Source organism: Lytechinus variegatus, chromosome 1, assembly GCF_018143015.1.
Source record: "Lytechinus variegatus isolate NC3 chromosome 1, Lvar_3.0, whole genome shotgun sequence".
Taxonomy (NCBI): domain Eukaryota; kingdom Metazoa; phylum Echinodermata; class Echinoidea; order Temnopleuroida; family Toxopneustidae; genus Lytechinus; species Lytechinus variegatus.
In genome coordinates this window covers 24,805,954-24,833,633 of record NC_054740.1, presented here as the reverse complement: position 1 = coordinate 24,833,633, position 27,680 = coordinate 24,805,954, and the positions used below count along the sequence as shown (strand labels likewise).

Sequence of the window (27,680 nt, the reverse complement as noted above, 5' to 3'; positions counted from 1 at the left end):
AGTATGGAGTACACCAATAAACGTGCTTGAATTATAAAGTTTCAGATCAGAATCTCAAATTCTTTTGCTCGCGCTTCGCGCTTACATTATTAATGTAAAGGAATATATCCAATTACCCATCATTTTCTTGATTTAAAAAACATAAATAGAATGTTCCGTTTTTAGGTGTGAAATCTCAATTTGTTTCCGCTCGCGCTTTGCCCTTGCATCAATTGACTATCCTGTATATGATTAGAAGTGCTTAAGATGTCCCGTTTTCAGGTCTGAAATCTCATTTTTATTTCCGCACGCGCTTCGTGCTCGCATGCGCATCAATAAAATATTGTATAGTATGTACCTATCCTGTTTATGATTACAAAAAGTGCTTAGAATGTCCAGTATTTAGGTTGGAATGTCAAAATTTTCAGCTCGCGCTTTGCGCCTCGCATTATTTTATTGTTGATATCGTCTTGCAAACAGTCCTTATAACACGTTCCTTTCGATTTGTTACACGCATTTTGTTCAGGACCACAAACATTTCTCAAATTTATTTTTAGGACAAAATACATTAAATTTCTCCCCAAAATTAGCTAGCGCTTCGCGCTCGAATTATCTAATTATATATCTATATAAGAATAAACTGATAAGTGACTGTCATATATGTGGTGGTGTGTGTGTGTGCCTGTGTGGTGTCCTTAGAGGCGTGTGTGTATTGAAGAACAATGAAAACTCAATAGTGTCCCCCACCTTTTAGGAGAGATTTCACTGAAAAAAAATCATTCCCATGCAGGGCCCTGATATATATGTATATATATATATATTATATACATTTGTTTTCAATAACTTACAAGCGATATTTTTTTAGTTTTGGCATACCTATATTGAAATGGCACTTGTTTTTTTGGTTCTCGGACATAATGCAGTAGTAAACCCATAACATGAACTTAATTGCTAATTCACCTTACTTTTTTCTTATCTTATCTTCCCCTTTTTTTCTTGTTGATTTCCGTGTTTTCCGTAGCGGACCGTGACCCGGAGGAGACAAAGCATTGCAGGGGCACTGTATATTGTTTGTGAACAATGCTGTGTCCCTCCTGCCAATGCTTTGTCTCCTCCGAGTCACGGTCCGCCACTGCATGTATATGTATATCCATTTTCTTTTATCTTTATCTTCTCATTCTCTTCCAATTGTTTGCTCCGCCAATGGGGCGGGGACTGGGGGCTTATTCAGGTAAGGACCTTTTTGCATATATATTTTTGCATTTTAGAAGATTTTCGGAAAGGAACAGATTTTGTTGCTGCATATCATACCAAAAGCGTCGACCTTTTTTCTGTGACCCAAAATAGGCCTCTGCTCCACTTTCTTCTGAAAACAAACGGATACTCCACTGAAGTAGAGAAGTCTGAATTGTTCCCCTTATACCGCCCCTCCCATTTTCCAAACGTTGAGAAAAAAAAACACCAACACGATAAAAAAACACACAAAAAAATCACAAATGATAATGGTATATTGATTGGACCATTTTCCCTAAATGATAGAATTATTTCTCATGCTTTCTTCCCCCTGTCTGTTGTTTGTTTTTTCTTTCTCCTTCTTCCCCCATTTTTCTCGAAATAGAAAAAAGGGCAAAATTTTCATGAAAAGGCCCTCGCTCGAGCTAGCGCATAGATAGAGCCTTAGTATAGAGGGCGCATTTGATCTTCATCCATTTACGAATCTGGCAAAATGACGATGGAGAGTGATCTTTTACCAAGAGCGGAAGCACACGAAAATTCGGTGAGTTGCCCGTATATTGGATATGATTTGAGCACTTAATGTGTCTTTGTATAATTACACAGTTTATGTTATTAGAATATAAGAAAATAATGCGTTTATGAGTGTAGAAATAAATTATTTTTTTACTGTCAAAACGGTGCTGCAGCGAACGCTGTCACCGTACGCGTACCGCAGATCAAATTCCCTGCCCGAGTAAAGGCCATGGGCGTGACCCCTGTGCTAATCCTCGCACGATGCGGCCGCGGCCCCGGCCTGCTCCTACTAACTCTAACAGTTAGATATATGGAGTGGCCTTGTGGGTGTGGACACTGAACACTGTCCACGTCGGGTGGGTGTCATTTCATTTATTTATTTAATCACGGCATACCCACTTCAGCCTAGTACTGGCTGTTCTTCTGTGAGTCCGTGCAAAGCCAAAGGTAAAAATCATATGAAAACATTTAAACAAATTATTTGATGATAAACAAAAGTAGAGAAAATGCATAAAAATAACATAACAATAAAAAACAACAATAACAATGAAGATTCAGTTACAATATGAATAGCACAAAAATAAGGCAAATGACTTATAAAATCGAAGAAGTACGATAAACGAAATTTTGCAATGAAAATAAATCACATAGAGGCGAAGTAATAACGAAATTATATATATGAAAAAAAATAATAATAACCAGGGTTACGAACCTACGGAAACCTCCCCCCCCCCCCCCCGAGATCCAGGATACTTAAAAAGAAAAGGGATGTGCAGGTGATCTGAAATGTGCAATTATGCTTTTCTTAAATATATTTATGTTATCTAGGCCTATATTTTTTATATTTTCCGGAAGTGAGTTCCACAGTTTTGATCCCCTAAAGGTAAGGCTCCTTAATTTATAATTAATTAGACCATGCAAAAGCTTCAGTCTGTGTTATGTTGGTTGTTCAGCTGAACTCCGGCGTTGGCTTCAATCACAGTTACAGTTCACTCGCCAAATTAAATACTGTACCGTGTACGGTACAGAGACCGAAGAAGTTCTAAACTTCTAGCGTGATCTGTATGATGGGGGACCTAAAGCAAGGCTCCACATTAACTTTTTTTGGTGGTGGCCCGTTCGGGCCACCAAAACCTTCAAATAATTTTTTTTGGTGGCCCATTAGTAAAGTTTGGTGGCCTGAAAAATATAAAGAAAAACATTAATTAAAAATGAATAAAACAAACTGAAATATTCTGCAGTCACTACCACGTACCACTATTCTTTGTACATCTTGTATGTAAATCGTGCTTGCTGTTATTTTACTTTGCTTATTTTGTGGTAATATATAAATTGTTCTATCATTGTGAATATGAAATGATTGAAAGAGAATAAAAGAATTGTATTGTTCCCAGGTTGTGTGAACTTTTAATCTCCGTGTAGACACACACTCATAATGGTAAATTAAATAAAAAGCGCATATAGCAAACTCAGATTGATTTACAAAACAATGATTTTTCCTTTCTTCCTTTTTGATCGTAAATCCTAGATTATGCAGGCCCCAAATCCTGTTTATTTTCCAGCATCTTATAGCAGGAGAAAATCACAGAAAATATGCTGCAGAATTAGAACAATGTATAAAAGGGGGAAATAAACAAAAATAATTTTTAGAATAGTATATTGAAAAAAGAAACAAAAATTGTAAAAATGAATAAGTGAAATAAGACAAATAAAAAAATGAAGAAAAAACAAAGAACAGGAAAAAAAAATTGAGAAAAAAAACAAAAGAAAATGTAAGAAAAATGAATACGACAAAATTATCAGAAAAAATGGGGAAAATTATTATTATTATTCAGTAGAAACATGTTCTTTAATCAGGCATATTCAATGGGAAGGGGTATAAATGGTTTAATCACTGTAAAAAAATGACAGAAAAAAATAAGAAAACAGCAAAAGTTATCTGGAAAAAACAGTGAGAAAATTCCTTCCTTATATTTGACAAAATGATGGAAAAAATTCACTAAAATGCCTTCCCAAAGTATTTACTTCCTTAAGAGTGGTTTAAGAAGTCATTTATAAACAAGAAAGAAGCTGTCTATTCAAGACAGCTTCGAAAATAAACCAAATATTAACATACATACAAATGCACATGTGGGACTGTGATGTACTCACCTGTGTTGTATGTGTATTAATGCATTTGGAAATCGGTCTTTTTGAGTCAAAAGAGAGGTCATAATTCCTCCTTTTAATGCTTGCAAATTATCAGGTTTCAGTAATATGGACTGTAGAAGGGCATTTCATTGGTGTAAAATGTGACTTTGACGTAGATTTTCAAAGTTCTGGGGAAGATTTCTTAGCAGTAACATTTCGCATTGCAGCTCCCTGAGTCTGAATCGTCTGCTAGCGCACAGCCGGCCAGCTGCAGTGCAGTGGTTTCACGCATGCAAAGCTTAGCCAGACAGCCGGCGCGGCCGGCTGAATAATAGTTACTGTATGCTAGCGGTAGGCCTACATACTGTCATGACTATGCAATCTTTGTGTGTGTGTATTTGTGTGTAGATTAACAAAAAAGGCGCATGACGAATTGACTTGCAATTTGAACTGTAATGCATGCAAAATCGGGAGAAAAATTGCGCTACTTTGAAAATTATTGGTTGCCCGATTCGGGCCACCAAAACTTAACATTTTTTCAATAATGGTTGCCCGAGATGAATTTTTGGTGGCCCCGGGCCACCGCTAATGTCGAGCCTTGCCTAAAGCTACGCACTTTGTTTTCAAATGATAAAAACTATGCCAATTTCAATATTTGAACAAATTATCTTTCACTAATTTGTGGCAAATATTCTAATTTTCAACAGTTTGATTCATTCAAGGCAAAAATTGAAGAGCCCCGATGGGGGATTTTGCATTGCAAGTCCCCTAATGGTGGCTGTATGATAGCGAGCCGTCTGTGTATGAGGAGAAATTAAAAAAATAAAAAATGTTTTAAAACTCCGCGGAAACAGACGGCTGCCAGCTGTCTACATCATCTCTCTCTCTCTGTTCTCATCCCTCCGCTTGGTTCGGAGATCGTTAGGGTCCAACCCGCATGTGACGTAATCATCTGCTGTAATCTTTAAAGGGCGCAGCCTATCTCGAAAACTGAAATTAAACTTGGACGCATGTTATGAAGAGGAGTGAAGGATATTTTGAAGGTGATTAAAAAAGTAATTGTGAGGAAGCTTGATTGAAATTGAATTGAAGAATTGTGTGTCCAACTCCATTTTTCTTGTTTGTATTGGTAATTAAATTCTAGGCCTATCTCAAGTGTAACCCAGGGAGCTCCGGCCCGCAAAGCGGGCGGGAGCCCAGCCAGGACTGGTCCATGTAATACTAGGCAGACATATACTCTCCAAAATGGGGTAGAAATTGGGGTCGCAATAGCACTCGTTCCAAATAAAAGGGGAAAAAAAGAAATTATGCACTTACCTCGATTATATGGATGGTCTATCGTGACACAGAATCCTTACATCGAGGCACAAACTGGACCCTCAAAAAAGGAAAAGTTCTGTGTCGTTCATTCTCCTTCTTTCAAAATTAAAAACAAAATGGCCGATTGATACCGAGAACAAACGCAACAGAGGTCCAACTTTTCCTCTTTTTGAGGGTCCAGTTTGTGCCTCGACGTCAGGATTATAATCGAGGGTTTCCTCAAGCGATGTTCTAGACAGGAATAACTGTCCTTTCTGGGGATTCATTTAACAATTTCTGACATTTTACTATCATCCCCATTCACCGTCGGTAGTGTGTTAGTGCGAGCCTGCATGTGTAATAATGTCGCCCAATTCTTGTGACTGGGTTTTGTCTAGATTTTTGTTTTTTTTTAATTCTAAATGACATATCTTGAACGAAGGCCCACCATTCCAAGAAAATATCGAAAATATATGTCACTGATGATTTTAAGTTTTCTTCCAGAGAGGTAAGAATGGCAGCCGTGTGTTGCTGCCCTTTATGTTCAACGAGTTGTGCTTTTATCAAGGCTTTCCATTAGAATTTTCGATATCATGGCCAATCAATGTGAGTGACAAATTCTGAACGCTCGCACATCTACATGTACAAGTGCAAAGCAGCAGCACAAATCATGATATATACCTCTGTAAGGATGATGATGTCATCCAAGATGGCAACTTTAGTTAACCAACGAAAGGATCGAACATGACTATATGTTTTGATCATCATTTGAAAGGAATTAGCGGTAACTGCGGTCTAAGGTACAATATTTCTGAATTTTATATATTTTTTTCGTAAATTGGATGTAATTTATTTTTTATAATGTGCCATTTTATGTAAAAAAAACAATCCGAAAATCAGGTTTTCGCTGAACGTTTTATCTAACGTTACTGCTAATATGTTGTCTGTATGTACGGGCCAACAACTCTTCAGTCTATGTTTGGGAGCCAACGCAGTTCAGCAGAACAACCAAAATACAGAGACTAAAGCTTTTGGTTTAGCGATGTTCATGCAGACTCCACTTCACTTCTGTACCGCTACACTACGCTCCACCTACCTGAACATGGAGACCCAAAAGTCGCTCTGATACTCGCGAGTGGCAAAGGTGGGAAAAAATGCATATTTATTGTAAAAACTATATGTTGAAACTGCATAAAAAAAGAATAAAAGGTTAATTTCTTTAATACTTTACACCCTAATTTCACTCCATATCCATCCTCCGGTTAACCTCAAAATTGGTGATTTAGAGCCAACATCAAGTTCCTCTCATACATGTAAATACATGTAAATAATTTGCCGATTTCAAGACATCACATGTCTTTGGGTAACTCTGGTAATTTTGGGGCAGGTACCTGAAAATCATGTCACATGAAATATGACTGGTGGAACAACCCCCAGTTGGCTAGAAATACTAAGAAGATAATGCTTCTGGCAGGACCCTGGTACCCAGGTTTTAATCCCAGGCTTAACGTTCGTGTTACCATTTTCAGCAGGGTTGGCTGATTTACGTTTCAATCACAATGTAAATCACTGTGATTTAAAAAAATGATTGATTTAAATCACCTCCATTGAAACGTGTACAAATGATTGACATTTTTTTTCATTCATGGCAGTTTTATTACATTTTACTAAATCTAGAAAGATTTTATCAACTTCATATCATCAAAACATAAATAAATCCTTCATAGATGTATCTACTCAAGACAGTTTAGATCATGTCAATAAAATCAGGTTGACCTTGCAATGTAACCTATAAAACTCTTAGTCCCCTGTTACACTTTCACAATGATTAAAAAAATCATTGAGTTAGATCACTTTCATGGAAACATGTACAAATGATTGACAATTTTTTTATTTGTGGCAGTTATACTTTTGTTTTACTCAAGATAGAAAGATTTTAGCAACTTTATTTCATCAAAACATGAATAAATCCTTTATATCTACTCAAAACACTTGAAATCATGTCAATAAAACTGGGTTCATCTTGCAATGTAGCCTACATAAGCAGTGAACACCTAGCCCCCTACTCCACTTTTATCAGTGGACTTAAAAAATTCCCTGTGCAATTCTTCTTTGTTGATAGAAAAATGTATTTCTCATTTCTTTATGTCACAGTGTTTTATAGAGAGTAAATGTAGGGTTGTTGGCAGTTCTTCTATTTTGATCATTCACATGAACTAATATGCCATGTCAAATGAAAGATGAATGTATTCAATTAAACACTACATTAAGTAGTAATAAGTATTATAAGCTATGTCAGATTGAAAAAAAAAACCTTGCTGTGGTTTTTTTTGTCTCACCTGCGAAGCAAAGTGAGACTATAGGCGCCGCTTTTCCGACGGCGGCGGCGGCGGCGGCGTCAACATCAAATCTTAACCTGAGGTTAAGTTTTTGAAATGACATCATAACTTAGAAAGTATATGGACCTAGTTCATGAAACTTGGCCATAAGGTTAATCAAGTATTACTGAACATCCTATTAGAGTTTCATGTCACATGACCAAGGTCAAAGGTCATTTAGGGTCAATGAACTTAGACCATGTTGGAGGAATCAACATCGAAATCTTAACCTGTGGTTAAGTTTTTGAAATGTCATCATAACTTAGAAAATATATGGACCTAGTTCATGAAACTTGGACATAAGGTTAATCAAGTATCACTGAACATCCTGCATGAGTTTCACGTCACATGACCAAGGTCAAAGGTCATTTAGGGTCAATGAACTTTGGCCGAATTGGGGATATCTGTTGAATTCCCATCATAACTTTGAAAGTTTATGGATCTGATTCATGAAACTTGGACATAATAGTAATCAAGCATCACTGAAAATTTTGTGCAAGTTTCAGGTCTCATGATTAAGGTCAAAGGTCATTAGGGTCAATGAACTTTGGCCGAATCGGGGGTATCTGTTGAATTACCATCATAACTTTGGAAGTTTATTGGGCTAGTTCATTAAACTTGGACATTAGAGTAATCAAGTATCACTGAACATCCTGTGCACGTTTCAGGTCACATGACCAAGGTCAAAGGTCAATGAACTTTGGCCGAATTGGGTGTATCTGTTGAATTACCATCATAACTTTGAAAGTTTATGGATCTGATTCATGAAACTTGTACATAAGAGTAATCAAGTATCACTGAATATCCTGTTTGAGTTTCAGGTCACATGATCATGGTCAAAGGTCATGTAAGGTCAATGAACTTTGGCCATGTTGGGTTTTTTTGGTGAATAACCATCATATCTCTGTAAGTTTATTGGTCTAGTTCATAAAAAGTGGACATAAGAGTAACCATGTATCACTGAACATCTTGTGCGAGTTAGAGTAGTATTCAAAGTCAGCACTGCTGCTATATTGAACCGCGTGATGCAGGTGAGACGGCCAGAGGCATTCCACTTGTTCTTTATTGAAAAGTAATCAAACTAATTATGTAACATGTCTCATACATTTTTGGAAATAAATTATTGTTAATACACTACACATATAGCAATGGTACTCCAGAACCCCTTCCCCCTAAAAAAAAGGAGGGAATTTAGGACCCTTAAATTATAGGCCTGAATTTTAACAGGGAATTTGGCCAGGAGTGGTTTGAATAAAGACCTGTTCAGATTTACTGTACAATTATGCTTAATTGAGTGGGTACACTGAGAAAGGTTCAATAATGCATAGAAAATGCTCCTGCCAAACTTCAATAAATCATTGTAACAATATTTCATTTTGTTTACTCTTTTACATGTACATGTTATTTAGAACTGTAGAACCTGTGTTCTTGTTCTTAGCAAAACCTCTTAAGAACTGCCAAATAATAATTTCAGGTTGATTGTACTGAAATAATTCAAACAAACATGCAACTTTTTTCCGAATAAGTCACAGCTTTGCAAATCAATGCTTTAAACAGTAAAAAAGCTCCAACCATGGCTCAAATACCAAAAGGAGGTTTAAACAAACAAAAATAAATGTAATTTTCTTTATTAAACACATGGTTTTCAGTACTTTGCTTGAATATCAAGGATGTTTCTTTTTTGAGAATGTGAGTCTCTGAGTTATGGAATTGTTCCAAAGAAACTAATCCTCATTTCATGTTTGAATAGGAACACTAACATTGCAGGATTAGCTGTACCAAGGCGGTTCCTCAACTTTGACGAAACCAGTCAGAAGGAGCTAAATACCCTACACGAGAGGATGCAGAAAACAGCATCTTCATCATGACTTACATATTCTATATAAATTCTATTCAGAATGGATTTAATTATGAACTAGAAGTTAATGATAATTTTAGTTGTGAAATGTATGATTTTTAAAAATTATTTCAGTGTAATATGTGTGTTATATTTTTGGTGTTTCCACTTTGTTTTAGACATTTTTGTAATTTTTTTTTACAAATCTGATATAAATAAAAAAAAATCTGATTTAAATCAAATAAATCTGATTTTCTAAAAAAAAAAAATTGCCAACCCCGATTTTCAGTTTACGATGAACTGAAAATGGTAACACGAATGTGATTGGCTGGTGCATTCGTATGCTGCAAGCTACAAAAGAAACATGATGGCAATCGAGTGTTAGAATCGTACACCAGCTCTTTAGAATTTAATTTTTGGATATCAAATCACATAAATGTCTACATTAATATTTTTCATTCATACTGTACATGTACAAGTATGTACATGTGGGTTGTAATTCTATTGGAATCTATCCATATAACATTGGCATTGATATTATTAATTCAAATTCATTTTTTTGTTGCTTTATCATTAGGTTGGTCACAATGATGATCAAGAAAGGAATAGAACTCGAAACCTCAACCTTGCTGGTCATGTGGGCTTTGATAGTCTTCCGGATCAGTTGGTCAATAAATCTGTCAATCAGGGATTCTCATTCAATATCCTCTGTGTGGGTAAGTAACTTTTCTTTTTGTTTTCTAGTCTATTGGATAAAACCAGCCCTGCAATCAGTATAAAGCAATGAAAAAGAAGGGAAAGGTGCAAGGGGGAGGGGGCATGGCAGTGACCATTGTACGCTCTCCAATGCTCAATGATGTATTAAAAAGAAATCTGTACACTACACACATAATTATCATCTGATTGCAAATACGTGTAAGTACCTGTACCGATGTACGAAGTATACTGACCACCCTTTCATACAGTAAAAGAATTGTTATTTGAATGATAATTCCAGTGAAAAATAAGGCTACTGATGAATATTTAGCACATGTGAAATCAAACTAGAACATGATTACAATAGGAATCATTATTACAATGATGATTCAAGATTCAGTGTGAAAAGGCACTGACTCTGAGTTGATTGTACTTTGCTCAATGCTATTGAAATGCATTCCGGCTGTTCATTCTAAATCTGTTTGCCTAAAATCTGCACAACAACTGCATGTTGTTGGCTTTGAATGTAGCTTCTCATCCAGAAGCTTGGGCCATTGAAATTATTAACAATTGACTCCTGCTGAAGAATGTGAAAACTTCAGAGTATGAAAAGACTGGACCAAGTGTATCGGATAGGAATAGAGTGACAAATTGATTACCATTTTGTACATGTACCAGTGGTAGCACTAATGTGTTTTTTTTTTGGTGGAGGGGGCGGGGGGAGAGGGAGGGGGTAAATCTTGTGATATCATTTGTTTTCTCAGAGTAATAATAGGAGCTTACATGACCTTGCATGTATTTCAAAATTCTTTTGTTTCTTCTTGCTGTCCCTTTCCTTCATCCTTTCTTCACTTTTTTTCCTTTTCCTTGAAAAATAACTTTTTAAGTTTTATGTGGATAGCCAGCAGCAAACGGTCCATCTATTGTCTGTACAGATGGAGAGTACATGTACACGTATTCTGTTATTAAAAATAAACAATGTATACTTGTCAAGTTTGTCATTCAGTGGTACTGTGTGAAATGATTCAAGTACAAAATGGAAGTGTTTTTTATGAAAACAAACATGAAAGACGAATTGTACTTCATTCATTTACACCGTAATATTTACTGTAAATTATGCAAATAAATGTTCTTATATTATAATTGTTTATTTTCAAAGATTTAATGTCAGGTTGTCATTACATGTGCATGTACATGATGTTCTATACTTCTGGCTTGAAGACGACTAACTTTTCCTTTAAAAAAAATTATTGTCATGAAATTGCAACCACCACTAAAAAGGCTCTAGCTACATGTAGAACACTGACAGTCTGATTTTTATTTGTTATGGAGCATACAATATGGAGATAACTGATCATATATTAGCAGTCACTTCTGGCTGTATGTCGGTTAGTCATACTTGTACTTGGAATGGAATTATCGGAGCTGTACAGTACATGTGTACAGGATGTAGGATGAGAAATACATGTAGGATGAGCCATTCATTCCCAGTGATCAGCTTGAACTTGATTGAGATTATCACCTTCTCGGAAAAGCTAATCATCTCTACTTACCAAAATACAGCTGTGGTTTACACTTCCATACTTGTACATCTAAATTGAGTGGGTTTTTTGTGAGTTGGTTAGTAGGCTACCTTTACTTGTGGCAAATTATGATTTTTCAAAGAAAATCAAGGTTAATTATTGCTACATGTACAGTACAATGTTGCTTTTGATGTCGATATGTACATGTTCCTAACCTGGTATTAAGATAATGAAATCTGAGCTGCAAAATACATGTATCAAACTAAAACATCAACAAAGTTCAGCCTATATGGGACAGTGTACGTGGAAAACCACCTTTACCTGGCTAGAATCTTATTCTGTCCATTTTTTTAACTTATACCGGTCTCTATTCCTACTAGAAATTTTGCACATTATATTTAAAAGCACTTCCAAGGGAAGTTAATTCATTGGATTGTTTTTGAAGGTAAATTGCCAATTTATCCACTCATCACATCTTCATTTAGTTTAATGCCATTTCGTCCAACATTTTGTCTAAAAACCATTTGGTCCAATCATCACTTTGTCTAACTCTAATCACCAGTTCGTCTATGACCATCGTGTCATAACCAGTTGGTCTAATGTCCATTTTATTTTCATTCATTTCACCCAATTAACACTTTATACTGTACTATTAGACCAAATGGTATATGAAATGGCAATGGAGCGAACCGGTTGTGAGACAAAATGGTGAGTGGATGAATTTAGCAATTAGACCATGTGGATAGTGGACGAACTGATGGTACATGTAGACCAAATGATAGTAGACAAGTGGTAAATTGGACAAATTGGCATTTGACCAATTGGAAATATACCCTGTTTGAGCTCATCCTCCATATACATGTATGTACCTTTTTTTTTCATATTAGTTTCATACATATGTATGTATGTACTTCAGCCAAAAAATGTGTTTTTTCAGGTGCAACTTTTAACCAAAATTGCCTAAATACATGTATATGCAAAATTGAATTAAAGCTTTAACATTATGAGGATTGGGGATTTCCAGGGCTCATTTTTTTGTTTCCAGTGCTAAGTTGCCCACAGCCCCTGTATATCTTTTTTTTCCTGATGTAGGTTTTTGTTTTAGTGTAAAATACATGTAGAGCTCTTCTTTGATATGAAATGACTAGTCCTTGCAAATGTTTATTGTGCCATAATGCATTTACCACATTTCTAGCTGTTGTTTGGAGTCAGTCACTCATAAAACCATACATGTTTGTGTGATAATGCTGCAAATTAAACTAAAAATTGGAGGTAATTAGGAGGGGGAAATACATTTACCGTATGCAAATAGTTTGGCAGTGGCTGCAATGACCAAATTGTCAGTAATGAACTGCAGTTTTCAATACCAAAATTATATTTTATTTGAAACCCAGTAACTAGGAAATTAAATTATTTATTCTAAAATGCATTCGCTTTTTTGTAGACGTGAGTGTAATCTTCATGTCAGTTGTGATATTGCCTCTAATTATATTTTTTCCATTGATAGGCCTATTCCTTACTATGTCCACTTTATTACATACAATGTACATGTACATACACACACACACTATAGTTTTGATGGGCAATATCATGTCAAATAGTATCTGTCTTAACCAGAGCTAGCAGACATACAAGTCTACCTTCTAAATTACATTGAATAATCACTTATTAACTGGAGGTATTATTTCACACCAGAATATGCATATAATACATGCACAGTAACATCTTGAAGTTGAATTTTGCCTATTAAAGTCAATTAGATTTTTGCAATCCCAAGAGATTTGACTCTGAGAGAGTCATCTGTATTTTGCTATTTTAATAATACTAATCAATGCTTTTTTTTTAAAGAAAATTACTCAGCACATTACATACATTCAAGGATTTTTTGATGAACTTGGATGGCCATTTTTTTTCTCTGTCCAAATTCATTTTGCAATATATGTTAATTGATCAACCCATCTTGAGTTAATAGTTAAAAAAACTGTAATCTCTGTTCTGGATACTTGCAACCAAATTGGTAAATATTTCAGAGTCATTTTGACATTCATTTCTTCCATTTTTTGTTCTTGTTCCAGGTCTTTAAATTTTTGATGGTTTTTAGCTCAACGTCTAATAAAGCAAATATCTTTGTTAGTTTGTTCAGCAATTTTTTAAGTTTCCCAAGTCTAATATTCAGTAGCCTAATGAAAGACTTCAAAATATAAATTAATTAACAACATTGAATTTTTGTTCATGTACTGGCGTGTAAATGGAGCCTTATTGACGTCTTTGTACAATTTCCACCACAACATCAAATTTCATAAGTGTGTATGTAAATTATTTTATTGAACTTTAATATTGATGTTTTATGTATGTATTTATTTAACTCCCTGTGATCATTTTATCAAGCCCAGTGATATCAGTGAATATAAAACAGATCATTTTCTCCTTTTCATGATTTATTATAGGTGAGACCGGTCTTGGCAAATCAACGTTAATGGACACCTTGTTCAACACAGAGTTTGAGAATGTACAAGCAACCCACACACTGCCTGGTGTAGAACTCAAGGCTAATACATATGGTATGAATTTTACAGTATTCTACCCAGGATGTAATGAGAGCTTCATAGTTATATGTGAAGGATCTTGATAATAAATTAAACCATTATAACTGTCTCTGGTTTCTATCTCTTGACAGCTCTTTAACTCTTAATACATGTATGCCATGTTTCCAATTGTCAGAACGCATACAAGAACTGCAATTCATCTGGCATATTTATTGACTTACGAGATAGAAATTGATGATACATTTATAACGAAACGCTGAAGGGATATGATTTTGTATCAGATGCTTATGGATGACACATGTAGTGTTGGGAACAGTTGGACCAGAGTACATTTTGAATTTACAAAACGATCATAGTTTAAACACTGAATGGGTTTGGGTGCTCAACCTCTAAATATATATAGGGATGAATATTAACCAGTCGAATTGAATGGTATTGCCTGAAAAAGATATAACCATTCATAGATAGTGTAATTTACAACAGAAATTTTGCTCAGTATGATTATAGGAAGTTCATGTCTGGTACACATTCCCTTTTTATTTGTCTTGGAATTCCTGTTTCCTACACTGTACATTGAACATGTTTTTGTGACATGCAAGGGACATTACAGCTTGAAAGGATTCATGTGTGTGTGTTATGGATAAATTAGGGGTTGTAACAAGTTTAGGGTAAACAAATAATCTTTCCGTGTAGTTAAATTTATACAAGGAAGGAAAATGAAGAAGAAGAAACTGACACTTTTATTGCTGGTACTGTTTTAGTATAATGGGGTCATTTGTCTAACTTTCACTTCCTTGCTACTAGATGATAGAGAGACATGGTTCCATTATTTTCTTGAAACTTGGTCGACATAATTGTGTGTTGTACATTCCACTGAGATGTCCTTGAGTTTTGACCTATGACAGTGTCAGGAAACATACATGTACATTACCATAGATTCCTTCCATGAATGATTTCTTTTATCTGTTTGAGAAAATTTTATGATGAAGATAATTAGTAGTAGAAGTAGTATACTGGAGTAGCCATCACACTTTGCCATTATCATCCCGGTCCTATCATCATCATTGATATCGCCACCATTATCATCATCATCATTGATATCGCCACCATTATCATCACCATCATCATCATTACCCTCAGTATCATCACCATCACAAGCACCACCACAACCACACCATCATCATCTCGTCATATCATCATCATCATTCATTATCATAATCATCATCCTCATCACCATCATCACCATCACCACCACCACCATCACCACCACCACCATCACCATCATCATCATCATCATCATCACCACCATCACCATCATCATTATCATAATCACATTCACCACCATTTTCATCTTCATCATCATCCAAATAAATTATGATCGATCTCATCACTTTGCAGAGCTGCAAGAATCTAATGTAAGACTGAAGCTTACCATAGTGAATACTGTTGGATTCGGTGACCAGATCAACAAAGATGAAAGGTAGGTTGTGTATTCCCTCTGCGGTTTCCAAGGTATGCAAATGCAACACACAATTTTAATGTTCCATAATACATTTGCCACCAATGTTCATAATCATGAGAGGTATGGGGGTCATTCACTTTTTCAGAAAACGTGTACAAAAAAGCACAGGATAGCAAGGAAGAATTGAAAAAGCAAAGAAATGTATGATTGAAGAATGAATCCTATTAAAGTGCAGGGAAGAGTAACTTAATTGATTAAAAAGCCCAGCGTACACTATGCAACACGATTGAACTAAAGATCCGATTGCAACAAAATTGCAGTGTGCGCCAACCTGTAATGTGCTGCAACTGCGATCTGATTTGTTGCAGTAGGATCGCAGACCAAATCTCAGACATTTGACATGTCAATTCTTCCTGCCATTCTTCTGCGGTTTTGATAATTTTAGCCAATCAGATTTGTCCTAGATGATGACGTCACAACCAATTTGCTGCGCTGCAGCGCAGACAATGTTCGTGTAAAAGAGGAGGTGCTATGGATATGTTGCCCGTTGCAGAGCTGTTGCAATGTCTGCGCTGGCCAATGATGTGATTGCACTGAGATGCATTTGGCAAATCGTTGCAATCGTGTAATGTGCGCTGGGCTATGCATAGATAAAGAAGTGAGATCCAAGGAAAAATGTAGTGTTTATTTGTAATCACTTTGAAAAAGAAACATGTTGATTAGTGCATGGTGTTGAGGCCACTGTCGTCCACCAATCTCTCAGGTTTAAAACCAAAGAGTGAACTCACAACGAGGCAGAATTTACGCCAATGTACATGTATATTAGATGCATGAATTGTGTCATATCTGATATACTGTGCATAAGTACTATTGTCATTAATGGTAAAAGAAAGTAGTTGCACTTGCAGCAAAATAATTATTATGTATGAAAGAGTCTTTAAAATCAAGGTTAATTGTCAATATATTATAGATCTAGATCTGGTATATTAATGTAAGCTTGTATATGTGAAATCTTGGCTAAAAAAGCAATGATTTGGATGATTACTAACGCAGAAAAGTATAGGTTGGTCAATGTATTAATATTGCTTGGAAAATCACCAGACATTTGTGCTTATGTTGCTAATTTCTCAGCAATTACACATTTTCTTTCAGAGCCGTTTGGCACATATCTTTTTTATTTATAGATCTTATCAAACACTTGGCTGGTAATTTCATTGGATTCTGTTCGAACTCATTTTGAGATCATTACCACAACTGGTAATTTATCTTTAAAGGAAACCAAAACCCAAGAAGAGAATCAATCTTATTGGAAAGAGTAAAATGAAAGGAACAATTGACAAAAAGTTTCATCAAAATCGGTTATGAAATAAGCAAGTTATGGAAGATCAAAAAGTCTTGTTGTATTTTGTATGTGGATCCTCAAATTGGCAAACGTGCTTCAAAATGGCTGATTTTGTGGACAACTCTACATTTGTTTTGTACACAGATTTTCATCTTTATTTTACATATTTCACATTATCACCTCCTGACCTTGACATATATGGTGTGGATTATATTTTCCCATGACATATGTTGTGCTCAAAAGGAGGCAAGATGCAACTTGAAAGATAATGAGGAAAATCTGTGTACAAAACAAATGGAGAGTTGTCCACAAAATCAGCCACTTTGAAGCACGTTTGCCAATTTGAGGATGCCCATAGAAAGTACAACAAGAGTTTTCAAACTCCCATAACTTGCTTATTTCATAACCGATTTTGATGAAACTTTTTTTGAATTGTTCCTTTCATTTTACTCTTTCCAGTAAGATTGCCTCTCTTCTTGGGTTTTGGTTTCCTTTAACATTTCCAATTCCCATATTCTTTATTTCACTCCTCCAGTTACAAGTCCATTGTTGAGTACATTGATAGTCAGTTTGAGAACTATCTCCAGGAAGAGCTGAAGATCAAGAGAGCATTCCACATGTACCATGATACCCGTATCCATGCTTGTCTATACTTCATTGCACCAACCGGCCATTCCCTCAAGTCATTGGACCTGGTCACCATGAAGAAGCTAGATAGTAAGGTCAATATCATCCCTGTCATTGCTAAGGCTGATACCGTCTCAAAGAGTGAACTTCATAGATTCAAAATCAAGGTTAGTACTTGATAGCTCAGTATGGGATACCAGAGAGAGTCCATGAACGAGTAGAATATCTCTGGTATCCTATGAAACAAGCCATCCTATATTATTATTATTATATATTCCCCAAGCTGTAATGTGATCAAGCAATTCATGTCGCTATTCACATTCAGATAATGTAGCCCCACTTCATAAGATAATTTTTTTACTAGAAATGGGACTTAATTTTTACGTAGCTCTATATCCCTTGACCCCCCTCCGTCTTTTTGGTCATTTTCCAATTTCATTTTATCTTGCTATTTCTAATCCTATTCTTTTTTTCTTCATCATTTTCTGGTAACTTGATGCCTTTCGATGTATTTTGTGTAAAACAAGCAACCGGTATGTAATAACTATGTATTCCTTTTCCACATTAGTTCGCTCAAAGTAACAACTTATATTTTTTCCCAATTGGGAGCCTAATTTTCTACAAGCTGTGCTTTTTGTCTCACCTGCGAAGCAGAGTGAGACTATAGGCGCCGCTTTTCCGACGGCGGCGGCGGCGGCGGCGTCAACATCAAATCTTAACCTGAGGTTAAGGTTTTGAAATGACATCATAACTTAGAAAGTATATGGACCTAGTTCATGAAACTTGGCCATAAGGTTAATCAAGTATTACTGAACATCCTATTAAAGTTTCATGTCACATGACCAAGGTCAAAGGTCATTTAGGGTCAATGAACTTAGACCATGTTGGAGGAATCAACATTGAAATCTTAACCTGAGGTTAAGTTTTTGAAATGTCATCATAACTTAGAAAATATATGGACCTAGTTCATGAAACTTGGACATAAGGTTAATCAAGTATCACTGAACATCCTGCATGAGTTTCACGTCACATGACCAAGGTCAAAGGTCATTTAGGGTCAATGAACTTTGGCCGAATTGAGGATATCTGTTGAATTCCCATCATAACTTTAAAAGTTTATGGATCTGATTCATGAAACTTGAACATAATAGTAATCAAGCATCACTGAATATTTTGTGCAAGTTTCAGGTCTCATGATTAAGGTCAAAGGTCATTTAGGGTCAATGAACTTTGGCCAAATTGAGGGTATCTGTTGAATTACCATCATAACTTTGAAAGTTTATTAGTCTAGTTCATTAAACTTGGACATATGAGTAATCAAATATCACTGAACATCCTGTGTGAGTTTCAGGTCACATGACCAAGGTCAAAGGTCAATGAACTTTGGCCGAAGTGGGTGTATCAGTTGAATTACCATCAAAACTTTGAAAGTTTATGGATCTGATTCATGAAACTTGTACATAAGAGTAATCAAGTATCACTGAACATCCTGTGTGAGTTTCAGGTCACATGATCAAGGTCAAAGGTCATGTAAGGTCAATGAACTTTGGCCATGTTGGGGTTTTTTGTTGAATAACCATCATATCTCTGTAAGTTTATTGGTCTAGTTCATAAAAAGTGGACATAAGAGTAACCATGTATCACTGAACATCTTGTGCGAGTTAGAGTAGTATTCAAAGTCAGCACTGCTGCTATATTGAACCGCGTGATGCAGGTGAGACGGCCAGAGGCATTCCACTTGTTATTTAGGCTCCTCACTTTTTTACATTTTGTCGTGTACCTTATGCTGAAATACTTATGTTAGATACTCCATTTGATCATTGATACACTATGTTTATGAATACATTTGTTGTGTATGTTATGATATTTGTTTTATAAGTGGAATCAATAAATGAAATGTACTCTTTATGCTGTCATTTAGTGTCACTGCACTTTATTTTTTAAGAATGAAAGTAGATAATCATGTACTTCTCTATGTTTATGTTATCCCATTATTTCTTTTGAAAATCAAAATCATTCTCGAAAAAGTACTGATGGTAATATTCAGAAATGAAAATAAGTCTACAGCGTTACCTCATTTTTTTTTAGTACTACCCAACCATCGCCAAGCCAAGCATTTGTCTCACTGTATAAATTGGGATATTTCAAAATTAAATAATTGTATATAATCATATGTTCCCACTTTCTCATTTGTCTTTTTCTCTCCATTTTGAAATTTTGTATTGAAATATCATTTACTGACCAACATTGAATCATTTGCTCTCGATTGTTAATATATCTTTATCCTCCTTTTTTTTTATAGATCATGAGCGAGCTTGTGAGCAATGGAGTTCAAATCTACCAGTTCCCTACCGATGATGAGACTGTTGCAGATCTCAACTCATCCATGAATGTAAGATATATTGCCCAGTGATAAGCACTTGAATATCAAAGGCTTTCCTCTCTTCCTCTCCTTGCCCTTAACTACATTTTAATAAATTGATTTTATTAATAATGATAATATCAAAATTATGTAGCTTATTATTATGTTTTTAAGTGCTGCATGATATTCTGGTTTAGCTACCCTGTTCTAGTGCGTGGGCATCAAAGGAATTCTCACCTTCTGGGTACCTATTAACAGTACCTGCTTGCAGTGAATTTTTTTTGTTATTTTTTTTTACGGTGCTACTTTTGAGCTCACCAGACCTAATTTGCCACATTGTATGAATAATAATAATAATAGCCAATTTTTATAAAGCGATTTTCCCAGAATGGCCCAAAGCGTGTTACAGCATATTATTACCCTGGTCATTGGATTCATTTCAATCAAGCATGAAAAGTGCACAACTTCCGCTCCCTGGGGAGCATTCCTTGCATTCATCGCAGCCACATTATGGCCCTGGTAAAATCAAACATACAATATCTTTTGCATTGGACCCTAGGTGAATTTCAGGGGCTCTGTTTAGTTTTCCAGGGCTCACTCGGGCATTTCGGGGGCAAATTCGCCCTAAGCTCCCATGTAATTTTCTTCCTTGCCTGGGTAGAGAATGTCTTGCAAATGTGCATGATTCTTTTTATTTCCGGTGGAGTGAGTTTTCCTGAGAGATAGACACACTTTTAGGGGTCTGTTGAAGAAAGAGATTTATTTTAAGAATGAGTTTAAGCACAAATTTTAAAATCAAAACACAATCCAATACATACAATGTACTGTTGAATAATATTTTCTCATCTGAAATCTTGGTCAAAATCTCAAAACTTTGTAAAGTCCATTCGAACTTGGGATGATGATTGCGTGATTTTATTTGTCATTATAGTAGAAAATAGGTTACTAATTTCATTATTCATTTGATATTATTTTCATATTTCAGGGCCATCTTCCCTTTGCTGTAGTAGGAAGTACAGAAGAAGTGAAGATGGGTAATAAGATGGTGAGAGCTAGGCAGTACCCATGGGGAATCGTTCAAGGTAGGTCATAGCTTTATATGATAATTGCTGCTTGCATAGCACATATGAACTAACATCATATGAACCAACATATGAGTTTCAATAGGAATTGAATATTATTACCCTGGTGCAATTTATAAGGAATGGATCCTGTCTGGTCCCCTGTTACTTCACCTTGGTTGAGTGTAACACAGTGTGGATCAATCCCTTCCTGGAAGAAATCATTGCAATGATTTGGATTTGAACCCATGACCCTCTGGGTGAAAGTCAAAAGTCTGAACCACTAGACCATGACACTTCCACTTATTAATCTTTGCTCAAGGATCAAATATATAAAAAAAAGCTCTTGGTGGTATTACGTGAATTTGTTATTGATGGTATGTATTCTGTCAGTTGTAGCTTCCATGGAAACCTTGATTTTGATTTGAATGTTTAGCTAAGTCAGTAAGTTGTAATGTAGTTTTTTATTAAAGACATGTATTACAATTTGGACTACCCAATATTGAAGTGGAGAAAACAGCATCAGAAAAAGTCATGCCTATTCGAAAAGTTTGTATTACAGTCAGCTTCCCTTTCCGCAGAATATTTTGTAAAAAAGATTGCCCTATATAGGAATTGTGGGGTTGGGCAGGAGGGGTGATTGTAGTTAGTAAGCTTATTCATATTTCTATGGTACAAGAATTTGGTAGTTATGAATCTGTGTTTTTGTACCTTTATAATAAAACACAAGCTGATTAATTTAACTTGGTTGAAACCAACATTTGCTTATCTTGTACACAGTTGAGAATGAGAACCACTGTGACTTTGTGAAGCTTCGTGAGATGCTGATCAGGACTAACATGGAAGATCTTATTGAACAAACACACACTCGTCACTATGAGCTTTACAGGAGATGTAAACTAGAGGAAATGGGCTTTGTTGATACTGCTGCTGACAATAAACCAATGAGGTAGGTATGTCCGTGAGGATGATGGGTCAAATGTCATCTAGGGGTCAAATAATATGAGGTCATGTTCATCCTTTTTTTAAAGATTTTTTGTTCAACTTGCTCCCTTTATTTCTGGATCAATTGTGTTTGCATTTGGTACAAATAATGATGAGGATAAGGGGAAAGGTCATCTATAGGTCAAAATATCACATTGCATATTTTATTGATCGTGAAATCAGGTGAGACTTGTTTTCCTTGGATTTACCAGGCCTTAGATATGATGATGATGATGATGCACAGCATTTGTATAGCGCCATATATCTGTCAAAGACACTCGAAGGCGCATTGGAGGAGCCAGCCAATCTGGGTCGCCAAGAAGGGCGCGCACACAGAACTGTGACCCGCAGGTCTCTCCTGATAACTGGTTGGGGAATGCAGGTGGACCACTACACCGGGGTTTCCCCCTACTCTTATTCGAATAGTGCAGTGGGTTCTTAACGTGCAAAGGTGGTGATTCTCCTCTACACGGGGCCTCAATTTAACTTCCTATCCGAGGGATGGAGTGTTTTCCACTGTAACATAGCCTGCATCTATGAAATATGGGAAAGACGTTTACACACAACGCACTGGCTTCAGTCATCCACTTGGGGTGGGCTCGAACCCATGATCTTTGGTTCGACGGGCAGATGCTTTACCGACTGAGCCAACTTCGCTCCCATGTATTCAATATTTTAGGGCATGACCACTTTTCTATAGGGCATATTCCTATCTTACAGCAGAATTGGGGAAAATAAAGGCACAATGAATACAAAACCAATGAATGGGGCTTTTAGACCATGACCATGGTAGCCTTGGATTAATTTAGGCCCTGTAGTATTCTGTCCTTATTAAAATTTTGGAATGTATTATTGTCTTTCATAAGTCATGTGCCTTTAATGAGTATCGCCTGTAAGTTGCATTGATATATTCCTTTGATAGAACTGTTGTAAAAAAGTAACAATATTTGTGATAATTCCAGTCATGTAAGACTAAATACACTCAAAGCAAAGAAAGTATGTTGGGATCCAATTTTGGTTTCCAAGATAGAGTCAATGTTCGAAACTGATTTTTTATTTTTAAACATTGATAAAAAAAATTATGTCATTTTATGTTAATACAAAGTTAAGTGGTAACAGAACACTCTGATCAGAAAGATTTAGGGGGTTGAGCCATTCCTTACACACATTGGTTTGTCCTCATATTTTGGCACCTCTGTTAATTTATCATTTGTTGAAATTTTGATATTGATAAGTGATATTCTTTATGATGTTTCTCAATACAGCCTGCAACAAACATATGAGCTGAAGAGAGAGGAACACATAAAGGCTCTGCAGATCAAAGAAGATAAGATGAGACAGGTCTTTGTAGAACGTGTCAAGGTCAAAGAAGCACAACTCAAACAAATGGAGAAAGAGGTAGGTTTAACACACTCTTTAAAAGGATTATTGAGGATCCTGTTTCTAAAATTGTTTGTGACAGATGTGCTCTTGGCCAATGAGGGGGCATCATTTCAATAGGGTGTAATCAAGTTTGATGACACAGGGACCAAACCCAAAGTGATAATTATGCCTTTGCCTACATAACCATCACATTTCTGGATGGTTGATCTTCCCCATTTTCTTTTGCGTGATAATTTGGGAACCATTGGACAAGTTAATTTTAAACGTTGTCCAAGTATGCATATAGGAGTAACAAAAGATCTGGGCTCTGAACACAGTTTTCAATGGATTGCAAATATGAAAGAACCGCACTGATTGGGCCCTAGTCAGTATTTTAAACCAAATTCACGTATAACATTGATATTGATTGGTCAGTTCATTTATCGATTGATTGCTAATCTTTGTGTTACGGAGCCGATTAGATTATGGGTGTCAAGGGTCAAAGGTCTCAAAGTTCAATACATACATTGTACATTGAAATATATGGTTCTCTGATATCCGAGGAACCCTTTCTAATCTCTCACTCTTGTAATACTAAAGTACGGTTTCAAGGTGCAACTTCGAACTTGACTCGTCTGTGAGTGGGAGTGACATTGATACTTCCAGGGTAGCCAGAACAAGGATACTAGTATACACTGCTTAAAAACAGTTTATTAAGAGCCATAAAATTGTAAATTTTATTCTAAAGAGCATTGATTATACCTGTTGTTTTCTCTCCTGACCAGCTCCATGAACGGTTTGACAAGATGAAGAAGGAGTACACCGAGGAGAAGAAGAAGCAAGATGAACAGAGTCGTCTGTTGAAGGAAGAGATCAACCTGTTCAATCAGAAGAAGCAACAAGCTGCTGATGATGCTGCGCTACATGCCTCTCAAACCCTTCCTGCCAAGAGCAAGAAGAAGTGAGCTCAGATCTTGTGATATGATAATATACAGCATTGTGGGATTGGTTCTGGGAAACACACACACAATGTCATTTTATACAAGAAGTCAGGTTTTTATGTACGACCTTCCCATTATTGTCGCGTGACAGGGGGCCCGTAACACAAAGCTTAGCAATCATCGTAGTACATTTTTCTACGATTGATTCCATTGACTACAATGTACAATCAATCATGAAAATCCATCGTATGATTAATCGCTAGCCTTTGTGTTACAGGACCATGGTCTCAATTGGCTTGGGGGGGATGGTTCTCTTTTTTTAGATGTCTCCACCTTGTAACTAAAAGCTTAGCGATTGATCATGGAACCAATTTTATGATTGATCATACACAATAATCAATGAAATCAATTGTTGAAATGAGGCCCATGATCAAATGCTAGCCTATTCTGTTACAGGGCCCGGGATGAAGATTTGCAAAGAATTGGCGATCTCACAAACATTCATAAATGTTCCATTTTGCTAGATTTATTTTAAATCTTTTTCTCAAGTTCCCTCGCTTTGTATTTCCCGTCAATCAAATGGGATTGCATATCCAAAATCACTCAGTCGGAATTGAAAGAGTACTGTTGTTGGTCGATAAGTGAAGGTGAAAACTAGATGGTGTTGAAAACCAAGTTGTTTTCTATTAGTAGGTGAATATCGGGTTTAATGGATGCAGATATATATAAAGCACGCTTTAGGTGCAATCCGTGTAAACACGATATTTATTACTTCTTATTTACACAGAGTCCATATGAAGATGTTGAATTCATGAAGAACTGTGAAATAAAGTCCAGACTTCGCCAAGGTGGTCTTGAAAACCGTTGGTTGAACCCATGGATTTTGCAGATTTACTGTATAAGTGGGTTCAACCAATGGTTATGTAAACCACCTCTGTGAAATTTGGGCCAAAGTATTTGAAGCAGGGGGATGTTTCACAAAGATTGATGTATGACTTAAATCGCACTTAAATGGTGACGCGTATCTGAAATGCAACACGCAATCTAATTGATTATTAAGTAGTAGTGTGCGTCCTCTTTGCATGATCTGACCAATGCGGCCATGCCTTTTATACCACACACAACTAGGCATTTAAGTGCGACTTTAAGTCATACTTAAATCTCTGTGAAACACCCCCCAGGTCCTACCAGACCTACATGTAGTTATGCTTTATTGACAGATGTTGCTGGGAAAACAGAAGATAGCAATGCTGCAATACATACATTTTTGCATTCTTTGGTCACTTTTTAAGCATATTCAATATGTTTATCATTAATATTCTTAAGGAAAAGCGAATGGATTTAGAAAGATGAATTCATGATATTGGACCAAGCCGTTCTGAATGTTGTAACGTGAGATGTATTTTGTTACCTGTCTCATATATGCCACTCAATCAAAATATATTAATGTAGTATTAGAGGGTATTCTTGTTCACAATTTGTACAGGTTGTACAAGGTTCATACAGTGTACATAGAGTGTATTAGAAGGAAAATGATCTTTTTCTACATATTCAATCAGATGTTCAAGATAGACAATAGATGTAATAATCAGAGGAAATATATTTTCTGGTAATTTTTGTCAATGAAATCTTTGAAGTAAGAATGTGCACTTATTGTATGATGTAAAACTGTAGGAAATGAGGGATTTCAGGAGAAATCATCCGTAATTTCGGCATCAAAATCACAGAAAAGTAGATCAGAAAAAATGCCTCGTGTAACTTTGCTGAAGATATGAATGTTACATATCCATTTATCATTTCAAGAGCAATTTTCTTTATAATTCACACAGCCCTGTCACCATTATAGTTGCCTTATATACAAATTTGGATACAAATGTTTTTTTTACCGATTCTGTAATCAATATTTCCCACCAAGCCATGAGTTCATTGAGTTGTAACCATGTTCTAGTGCTGCACTGACATGTTATTCCTTACATAATCATATATTTATCATTTTGAATATTTCCTTGTAAATTTATGTATTTGCTATTAAATTGCTAATCATTATTACTAACAACCATATACATATAGTAGAATGTACAATATAGATTCTTCTCACAATTATGATCGAGTCAATTTTAAATCAATTTATGAAGGAATGATTGCCTAGAAAGATTTAGTGATTAGGAAGTGGGATAAGATTTAGAAATTAGAAAAAAATGAATAGAAAAAAATGAAGGTTTGCATGAAGAAAAGGAGCACGTGAATATTGATCAAGAATGCAAACTTAGCTCTTCCATTTTTATTGTCTATGAATATTTTAAGTATAATGACTTCATACAAAATATCATTTTGTAGATTTCTTGTTTTTATTTATACTGGTGCTATGAAACATAAAATAGCATGCCAATTAAAATGGAAACACAAATGCAGCCAGAAGTTGATAATAGAAAGTGATAGCATACATACTCTATGTATGAACCGTATCACTAGTCTAAATTGTATATATTTTTCATGTTTTTTTTTTTAGTTTGTGCAGATGTATTTATGTCATTTATGCTACTCTTACTTTAAAAAACATATTATGCAAGTATTTATTTTCTGTTAGCTCTTACTAAATACCATGTCAATAGGCCATTGTTTTCTCTCACTGTTCCTTTTTTATTCTGTTTAGTGGTTCTAACTGTTGGTTTGTTCAAAATTAGGAGATGTAATTTTAATCATACTATTTGGAAGGTTTATCAACGTGAGTGTATTTTTTTTTTTTTTTTGGGGGGGGGGGTAAATAACCATTGCTGGTCTTCTTTATTCATCAAACAAAATATATTCACAGTGCTAACATTTGCCTCCATTTCTGGAGGGAAATACATGGTTTTCTGGATACTACACGTGAAGTGTATGAAACAGAGGTTTTGCACATTATATAACCAAATTTGGAATTAAAGTGGGATTTGTATATTTGTAACATTTTATTATAAAATCATTTGGATGGGACTGTAAAAATTCCTGAAGTTGAAAGTAGTATCTGACCCTTTGAATTGTTAAATTGCCATACTTTTCATAATGGTAATTAGCCTTGTTGTAATTGTATTTTGAAAGTCCTACAATGAAACTGTTTTTTTTCAACCCAGAGCATTTCTATGGAGAAAACATGTAAAGGCTATTAATTCAGAATGTTACATCTGCAAATAGCTATTTTTATCTATATGTCAGATATAGAAGTCGGTACATAGTGCAAACCCTGAAATACCCAAAATGCACTGGCAAAGGACATAGGTCATAGTTCTGATTTACCTTTACAATCTGGATTTGTAGAATAGAAAAATTTATTAACTCTTTGTTTTGAAGACAAATGTTTGTATGCTGCTCCTGTGGAAAGGAGTCAAAATATTTATGAATAAAACTCAATAATGACAAAACCCA

At 35.6% G+C, this 27,680-nt stretch overlaps 1 protein-coding gene across 1 annotated transcript; it reads left to right on the top strand.

Moving 5' to 3' along the window:
• Positions 1–1,680: 1,680 nt before the first annotated feature.
• Positions 1,681–27,680, top strand: LOC121409914 (septin-11-like). The gene is made up of 10 exons (XM_041601700.1): positions 1,681–1,756; positions 9,950–10,088; positions 14,039–14,152; positions 15,536–15,617; positions 17,477–17,735; positions 19,871–19,960; positions 20,916–21,012; positions 21,772–21,940; positions 23,241–23,373; positions 24,123–27,680. Exons 1-10 carry the CDS (start codon positions 1,706–1,708, stop codon positions 24,300–24,302), a joined length of 1,314 nt encoding a protein of 437 aa, XP_041457634.1. The 5' UTR covers positions 1,681–1,705; the 3' UTR covers positions 24,303–27,680.